This window comes from Calidris pugnax, unplaced genomic scaffold (genome assembly GCF_001431845.1).
Source record: "Calidris pugnax isolate Ruff unplaced genomic scaffold, ASM143184v1 scaffold24, whole genome shotgun sequence".
Lineage (NCBI taxonomy): Eukaryota > Metazoa > Chordata > Aves > Charadriiformes > Scolopacidae > Calidris > Calidris pugnax.
The window spans coordinates 22,339,394-22,349,219 of NW_015090922.1; the positions used below are offsets into that span (position 1 = coordinate 22,339,394).

The window sequence follows — 9,826 nt, forward strand, 5'->3', positions numbered from 1 at the left end:
ACCTGTAAAACAAATCTTATCCTTTTGTTCTGAAAGGAGCTTAGATTTATAACATGTTCCAAAGTATAGATAGCTTGAAATACACAGCAGCACCAGATTTCCCACTAAACAGAAAAAAAAAAAAGTCCAAAAAACTGAAAACCTCACTGCAACTTTTCAATGCAGTATTATCTTTCAAACTGTGCTGATTAAGGCCGTGTCAAGGTAAAGAAATAAATTTCAGACTGAAGCTAAATCAGATAATCTGATTTTTAGCTATTCTTCTTACTTAAACTAAAATTACAATAGCACAGGGCACAGAATAACAACCAAGAAAGAGCTAAATTTTACGATAATACAATCTCCTTCATCTCTCAAGAAACATACCAGAATGGATATCATCACTTAAATTTTGCAAGAGAAATTCCAAAGACAAATGTTAGCCTCCTATCTTGTAATGTCTTCTCTGGAAACTTCCATTTAACCAACAAATGGACACACTCAAGTTTCTAAATTGTTTACTATCAAACTAAACATGGAGCCTCTTTCTTTCTCAGCTTGTTGAAATTAAACGTCACTTCTTGAATAGGGTAACATAACAACAAGTGAGGTACTCTAAACCAGTTCTTCAATTTAGTTTTTGTCTAGATCAACCAAAACAATACATTTTATCTAATTCTCTAGCTTCAAAGGCATATCTGTTTCCCAATTTATTTTTTTTTTTTTAGGAAATGAATGGTGGCCAGGATAAATAACAATGTGAAAGTGCCCCATTACACCATGGAGCTCATGAACAACAGGCTCACTAACAACACATAATCAACAGAGTAACACTGTTATCTTTTAAGATTCCAATTAGTTGCTTACATTTAGTAAATTTTTAGAAATTCTTACCTCACACCATTCTGTCCTTGCATTAGGGTTGCTGCTAATCTTTGTGAAAAATGCCTTAATGTTATGATCCTTGATTTCTAGACCAAAAATTGTCTTTGTGGTTTTATAAAACTTATCATAGTCTATCTCATCTGTATGGGAGGAACAATATCCACAGAGTTAAAAACTGACAAGGTAAAGTTTCCTTCCTTATCCCCCTCCCTCTTTTTTATTTCTCCTTCAATATGAGTAGCATGCAATTTCCAGTTCCTCGCACTGCATTCACTAAAGAATTTTTTTGGGAAAAAAAAAATATTCAGCCTTCACATTCAGTTTTTTCAAAACCACCAGATTTGAAACACATAACTGGAAACAGAGAGATAAAAGAATAAGTGAAAAATTCTCACCTCTTCTTTCCCTTACACTTATATCACAATTTTGGTTTATCCTAACCAGAATAGCGTCCTGGCATAAAGTTTATCCTTTCATGCAACTATAGCCCCTTGCATTGAGAAAAGCAAAACTTCACCCTAGTTATGTACAATTAAGGAACTGGTTTTGTGCTTTTACAGATCACTAGAAACATCACATTGTACTAACTTGTATATGTGACACCTCCACCAATTATATTTTGTAAACAATCACCATAGCATTATAATTTGGCCAAAAGTTTTAGTAAGAGGAGAAAACCACTCTCATAGCACAATCTGCCTATTTGCTGTAAAAATCACGTCAGAGTTTGGACATTAATTTGAAGTCTTTCATATAGTGTTGACTCTATGACACCCCCTCTCCATATGAAAATTACACTTTTCCATCAGAAAGAGTATCTCTTACCCTCATCTTCAATAGACAAGCCTAATCTCTTCTTTGTCTTCTGGGTTACTGTTTTTTCAACTAGTTCCTGGAACTGCTTCAAAGCATTCTTGAAATCTGACACTTCTGGAGCAGAGCAACTCTTCTTATCACAATCCCTCTTGTCAGACATCCTGTATTCAAAGAGGACAAAGTAAGAGGGACAGCTGCTCTTACAGGCTGGTCCAAGCCTTGTTTTGCCCCTTAAATCTTAAACTCCACATTAGTTCATATGAGATGCAGCTGGATGACAGGTATACCAAGCATTACATAATAACAGGTGACACTTGGTTTAGTATCTCAAGTTGACAAACATACCCTCCTGTGTCACAACCCTCCCATTAAATCACAGAATCCTACTCACTGAGTGGCCCTACATCATGAACTAGGATCACAAGTAACTTGGCATGTGAGAATATGTCATGGTAACCCGTGCAACTGGTGGTAGAACAGGCATGAATTTTCTCTCTTCCAGAGCCACACAAGGATTTAATCAGGGTTCAATTCTGCTACAGCTGGCATTGCTTTAGCAAAACGAAATCACATTCTCCAGTAAGACCATACATTTGAGACTAGCTGTTCCAAGTTTATCATATCTTTCAGACTTTCGTACTGAGTGAGGAGTGTGCAAAGGCTGCACACTAACTCACACAGTTACGAACAGCTGCAATTGTGGATTCCCTTGGGTCCACACATCATTTAGTGAAGAATGACAGAGCCAGTTTTCTGTTTTTATATATATCTCTGTGACAGGAGAACCGAGACCAGCCTGATGATGTTCTATGATGTGATACTGCTTCAAGGCTTGGCCAGGGATATCAATGTAGGCAGGGATGCCTGGGTTTACAGTAGCAATAACAGCCCTTTACCAGGGATGTTAAATCATGAATCATTATTCACATAGTGCAAAGAGGCCAAAGACATCCAGGTAAATCTGAAAAGAACTAGAAAAATCCTTTTTGACAGTTAGTTCTTGGAAGTAACATTGAATATTTGATTCCCTAGTAAATCTCAATTATTTTTTGAATACATGCCTTGTCTGCTTTATTCCCTACTCATTGAAATAGAACTTCCAACCTAGAAAGCTAATTAACCTGCATAAATCATTATGATTGCGATTGCAAGAAATCTAATGATGGAGTGGTGGAGTTTTAGTTATTTTCAGCTGTCCAACTGCCTCTCCCTTAAGCTCTTACAGCCACTCAAACACCTCTTACTTGTCTTACCTTCAGTCAAGTTACCGTTTCTTTCTCCTAACATACAATTAATGAGCCTAGAGATTAAGCGTTCGCTCTTAATATGTGCCTACCCAATCTCAGCTAAGTGTCTTAAATAGCTACTGTTTTGAACAGGGTCTGCATTTAACTTGCACCTAAGTACCAAGGTACCCCAAGGATCCTTCTGTTTTTTGTTCTTGGGGCATAACTAAACAAAAGAAGGATGGGGCTGGATTTCTGAAAACAAAGCAAAATTGCAGCAGCCACTTTTTTTGGAAAGTGTTGTCTTGTTGCCTGTGTTGTCTTTCTATCCTGCCACACCATAAATTCTTTACCGAATACGGGAACCCTAGGGTATCCTACTGGAGTGCTGGAAAAGTGAATTTATTTTTCCTCTAGCTGAAAGAGAATTAAATTCAAAACTGTCTCCTGAATGAGTAACGCAGTGACTACTGAAGAAAGCCAAATACCAATTCTTGTTGGAATATTCTAAAGAATCAAGCTTCATTCATTCTTTGGAAGGGAATATTGTAAAAATCTGTCTTCAGAGAACGGTTCAATGCAGTGAATTTTAAGAAGGAAGCCTTTTCCTGAAAAAACAGGTGCTTGGAAAAGGAGTTTTGTGATTTGCACCTGTGATTATTAGTAGTCTTCTATTGACTAAACAGTCACAGTTTTAAAAAAAAAGGCTACAGGAATAGGTAATTAATATGTTAATTACTTCGGATCATGTTATGATCACAGTTTCTCTGTACATAGAAGGTAGTTATTTTGCTTAGCATTCTGGATCCTCCATTACACCTCAAATTATCAACTTTTATTTCCTATGACCCTTTACTGAATCTGACTCCTTATGCTTGATGGCATTTTGCAAATCCTAAAGGCTTACCGTTTTTCACTGCCATGTGAGGCGGTGCGTTCTACTGTGAAGTGGGTAGAACTGCGTTCTTGTCTTGGCTCTGCCATTTCTTCTTTCTTGGTAACCTTATCAGGTTGCTAAAATCTGCCTGTGAAACAGGAACAACATCCAAACCTGAATTAATTCCTTTAAAGTATTACTAATCCTTATAAGTCAATGTCCACATTTTACATGTGCAATATCTGTGATTTCTTTTGTATCACTAAACTATGTTGACATTAAATTCTGGCACCTTCCCTTTTATCACACTACGCCTGTGTCTGCTGCATATTTATATGAGTACTATTTGCATAATAAATATACCTGAATTGTCATTAAAGGCAAACAAAACTGTTCGTGGTATTAGCTGTGCTTAAGCAAACATGCATTTACATTTACTCACTGATCTTCCAGTTAGTGAAGTAATTAATTCACATTCATTAACACAATCACATATTTCTGTGATCAACAAAATTCTAAAGAACTTCAGAGAAGCACATCAGTGATAATGAGTAGAGCTGATATTTTCTGTCATTAAACAAAAAAGGAGCTCATGAAGAAATCACAAGTTGTTGTCCCTCTTTTTATTTCCCTCAGCAAGATAGTTTACATAATCCTAGATTATTTTTGGTTTTATACCAGTGTAGACATTACTGCTTTATTAAGCATATGATTAAGTTTTTGATGAGAAAATCTGACAAGAATAGGCAGGCAAAAACATCTCCTTTGATCCTAATTAGTGTCCTTGCTCCCAGATTTAACTGGGAGGCAGTTGATGAGAGGTATCATGAATTCATAAGGTTTAAATCCAGACGAGACCTTGAGATCTTCTACTTTCACCTCCTCTATGTTACAGATCATTAAATATCAGCCATTTATCACTATAATGAGCAAAACAACTTTGTTCTAAGGCATTAACTTGCGGAAAGTTATCCAGTTTTAATCTGCAGACACCAAGAGATGGAGAACCTATCATGTTTGTTCCAAAGGTTAATTGCTCACATTGTTAAAACTTAAGCCTCCTACTTGAGTTTGTGTAGCTTCAGCTTCCATTCACCAGTAGCTGGAATGTCTTCACTGATTTAGAGTGATAGTTGTATATTCTCTACTAGAGGCATTTGAACCTGAATTACTTCTCCATTGTTTTCTCTGGTTAATTAAGGAGGATGGAATCCTCTGCCTCCTACTGCAACGCTTTCCTTTAGGCCTCAAAATAACACTTGTGACTCTTTTTCACATTTTTCAGCTTTTCAATATCTTTAGAGAATTGTGACTCCATGTTACTGTGCTATACAATAATAAGCAAATTATGGTTAAATAATAGTAAAATAATGAATTTCAGTCTATTTGTTAAACTCACTTTTTACTAGACATATTGATCAATTTCTTTATATTGTTCTTTAGCTATTGATCTCCAGATCAGCATTTCTATTACTTGACTTAAGGCTGATGACAGAGTCCTTGCTCAAGGCTATTTTAAATTGCTGTGCATGGAATCTCTGCTCCATAGAGATTCTGTAGTTGAAAGGAAAGGAGAAATTAAGTTTTGTATTTTTTGTGGCTATCTAAAGGATTGACATCAATCAGGAATGGTTCAAGAATATCAAAATCACTTCAAAAAACCAGATAAAGATCATAGTTTTCACACAGACTTGGGAAAATGAGCTTAACAACACTTTTGAAACATATAGGGAAGACAATAATTTGGTATAGAACAAAGTTAATAAAAATAATGCCTGTGTCTGCCTGAAATAGCTAGTTCTTCAGGAAAAGTGGTATTTCAAGATACGCAACCTAACTTTCTAAGATGAGTAGTGCAATTACTTGAAGTTCTGTCAGTTCCATGGGGAAGAGCACAAATGTTTCTGAGCAATGAGTATGTCTTTCAATTAGAATAAAGAAGAGACTTTGGCAGAGAAACACAGCACTGATTCCTGGAAAAGGGAGGGATAGCTTGAGGGTGCATTTTTTGCTAGTTTCAACAGTAATTCTCTAAGAAAATATTTCCTTTGTGTGTCAAGGTGGTACTTAGTTGTTGGTCAGACACTATCTTGGTCAGGGTTATGGTGTATTTGACATATTGCTTCCAGCTGAATCCTTGTTAGATGGTCTTGTCTGTTGGTTCAGTTTGGGTCTTCATTACAGACCCAATAGATGTGGACAGGTTGAAGAAGGTCCAAAGGGTCACAAAGATAATCAAAGGACTGGGAAGCCTGTCATATGAGGAGAGGTTAAGAACAGAAAGCTACGTTTTGTTCTCTTGCAATCACCCATGAAAAATCTTCATGTTATAATAAAAATACACAGAAACCCTGAACAAGGAACCATTGCTTTCAGTACTGGCTAATTCTTTTGTCTTCTATGTTTGAACTCAAAAAAAAATTTGTACAACGTTAAAAGAAGATGTGATCACAGAATGGACTGGCAAACAGAAGTGAGAAGATAGGAACTGCATTAGAAGATAAGAGAAGTCTAAAAGAGAAATTCAATATTAAATTGATGAGTAACAGGAAGTACTTGCATTAGTAAAAGTCTACAGTAGCATTAACTGAATGAAAAGCATTTTCTTTCCTGTCTTCTTGACTGATACTCTGAAAAGTATTGGATATGGAATACGCTAGAGTTAATGGCTATTTAGAAGTCAAACCACCCAACTCTCCTCTTCTTACTATGTAATCATATCAGTCTCAATTATTGGAAATTCTCAGACCAGTAAAAAGTTAATGATACTCTGCAGAACTGCAAATAACAGCTACAACAAGCTCATTGCAGGGCTGGCAGCTCCTTCGAAAAAACAATTCTTTTCAATCTTTATCTCAAAAACTATCATAAAACTATGAAATTCAATGTTAGTTTTAAAATTCTGACCATGTTCTTTGACAGCTCATAACAAATAACTCAAAGCTACTGCAGAAGACAGACAAACCTGCCTTTACTGGGTTGCTAGTCACCCTTTCTGGTAGTCTTATTCAAAGACAAATTGCCCCCAGTAAAATGATGGTTCAGAAAAGCTCAAAGAAAACATAATTTAAAATGGCCTTAAAGAGGGTCTGGCAAATAACAGACTGGTTCTGACTCTGCTTTTGGTTCAGATCAAAACCAGCCATTAAAAAAAATTTTGAAAAAGCAGTCCCTGAAGCTACCTTCTTTTAACGAACTAAGCTACCTGTCCCTTGTTTTTTCATCCTTTTAAACACCCCCTGGCTGTGTTTGCAGGTGAATCAGGATAAAGCTCTTAAAGTTCAGAGTGGCTAAACTCTTCTCTGACTGGTATGGAATTGGGCAAGCCAAGTCTTCATTAATTTTAGCAATGCAAAAATTGAAGTTCTCCCATGAAACAGTGTTGAAAGGGTGCTATCGACCTCATATTTACATGAGCTCACTCTCTTCTCTGCAGTCTTTGTTCTTCCTATTATTGTCCCAGAAGCAATATCACAGTCTTTGCCATAAAGGGCATTTTTTTTTCTGTGTCACTAACATCTGAAATGATGAAGTGATGATGTTAAAAATCATATTTCCTACGCACTATTTACTGATTTGTATGTTAGAATCTAGAAAATGACAATGGGCCAGTGAGTTTGTAATCGTTTTCACTTCCTGTTTGCCACATGAACAAGAAGCTGCAGCACAGGGATTAACTCCTATGGAAGGTTATTCCTTTAAAATAAACACGTTGTATCACAACTGAATTTCACAGGGTTATTGTTGCAAAAACCTAGTGTTACTGATCTTACACAGGTTTTACAATGTTAGTATTCAGGGTTCAAGCTGCCCCAAGAGCTTTGTCTATACATCCATGGAGACATGATGTCAGCAGATAAATGTATGTATCACCACTTGTTTTAATCTGTTTAGCAAGAAACAAGTGCCACAGAAGCACGAATATGCATCTGCCACCTGAGCATGTATCGCAGTCCCACACAGGTTTGTATAGCCAAGATGAAGTTCATCTCACCTGAGACATCTAAAAGTTAATCATTCAAGTCACCTTATATACCAGTCAATAATAGTCACCGCTTTCAGTGTGATTCATCATACTGGCCTTAGGTGCTTAACTTTTAAAGACATTATTTAGGTGAGATGAATCACACCTGCAGCTAGTACAGCTATTTGTACACATGCCAGGTGTACTAGAGTTCACGTGTTATGGTACATGCTGCAGTCAACCCTCAATTGTAGCACAGATGTTCTGACAGCATCCCATCACCTCCCAGGATTGCCCATGTGAGTCCTCTCCCTGCTGCAAACACTTGTGCTTGCTTCAGTGAACCATGTTTGGGCCAAACAATTTTCTAAGTCCAGGATATTCTCAGATTCTTGAAACTTTTCTACTTAGCCTGCTTTATGACTTAAAGTTCAAATCCCAATATGGACTAGATTATATAGCTAGGATTACAAAATCTGCAAGATCAAGCCCTAATTTTGAAATTTTGCCATTAGATGTGTGCATTTATTATTAAATGCACATATTGCATTATCAACAGATGTAGATCTATATTTAAAAAAGCCTTGTTTTCATGCCAAGCAGCTGGGAAAAGAGTAAAGGTTTCTTCTGTCTGTAAACTCTCCCTTGCTCTATAGATACACACTGGAGCTATATGTAGATACAGCGAATAATCGCTTGACTTTCATCTACCTTTAAGGCTAAAGAATAGCAAAGAGAGCATGTAAAAAAAACAAATGCCAGGAGAAGGATGTAAAAATTCAAATTAAAAAGCTGAAACCAGAGGGGTTCTTTGAGTCTTGTTTTTGTAGTTTGTCAAATAAAAAGTCTCAGTAGTTTGTCAAATAAAATTGCCATGACAAGCCCATAAGTTCTATATAGATATGTAGTTTGAAAGACATCAACCTCAACTACCCATGTTTTCAGTCTCAGTCCACAAGGAATGACACCCTCAGGCTAGCCTTTTTAATACCACTATGTGTATGAGAGGGAAAAATGCCAGGTATTGTTTGCCAAAACACTTCTCCATGAAAATTCTGTTGCTTCCACAGTATTTAATTTTTTTTTTTTCCATCTAAACTGAGAATAGGTCTAAACTGAAAGTTTTATTTGACCCCTTGTGAAGGCTGTCACACATCAGCACATATGTGGGCCAGCTAGTAAAGCAAAAAAGCTAAGGTTCTTCCTGTGAGAAAGACTGATGTGTGGTCTGGCAAGGTGTTTTAGGCTCAAAGCCTTGCTGAGCAAAACCCACCGTCATATATTCAGGGACAGGTTGGGTTGGAGACAGTAACCGCCCCAGCTGGTAGTCAGTATAACACCCTGACTAAAACCAGCTGGAGCTGTACACGGGCACCTTGGGCATTCCTGAGCCATTTTTACACAACACACTGCAGAGGAAAGTACAAAAATAGGTGACTTCATAGTGAGAACTTTGGTATCTTACTTGCTCTGTGGCTGACAAAAAGCTGTTCGCTTGCACCACAAGTTTGCCTGGGCCACGACGCCTTGAGAGGATGCAGCTACTAGAGCCAGCTCTGAGCACCCTGGTGAGGCACCTGAGGAGACACTGCCGCCGTAACTGGAGTTTTCATTGGCAGGATATTTGGAGAAGAAGCCTAAATACCGGTTCGGCCGTTCGTACCTCTTCCCGGCTCAGGGGAATTCTGGCCAAACGCGGCTCCCCAGAGGGTACCTGTGCTGAGGGCGGCCGTACGGTGCCACAGGGCACAGAGGATTTTGAGGAGGGGGCTGCCGCACCCCGACCGCCACTAGGCTGCTCAGGGCAGCAGGTGACAGGAGAGCCCAGCTACCTGTCGGGAAGGCACCATACGGCAGCCACAGGTGCGATGTGTAGCGATAATTAAGCGCTGGCAAGGTTCACGCCGCCGGCAGCGAGGGTCTGGCCGCCGGCAGGACAAGGCCCGCCCCGCCCCAGGGCAGTGGGGGCGAAGCCGCCCGAGGGCGCGCCCCCCGTGGGCGGGAAGGCTGAGGGGGCTCCTCCCCCTGCCCTCAGTAGCGGTCTGCCATGGGGCTGGGGGCGGGGGGGGAGGCAAGGAG

General features: G+C 38.7%; 1 protein-coding gene across 1 annotated transcript in view; it reads right to left on the reverse strand.

The window, feature by feature from the left end:
• Positions 1-1,840, reverse strand: part of WDR64 (WD repeat domain 64) — a 51,596-nt gene extending 49,756 nt beyond the window's left edge. Inside the window, exons 1-2 of the mRNA XM_014950600.1 lie at positions 1,690-1,840; positions 874-1,004 (exon numbers count right to left, since the gene is read on the reverse strand). Coding sequence (XP_014806086.1) covers positions 874-1,004; positions 1,690-1,840 — 282 coding nt within the window. The remainder of the gene's footprint in view (positions 1-873; positions 1,005-1,689) is intronic.
• Between the last annotated feature and the right edge of the window lie 7,986 nt (positions 1,841-9,826).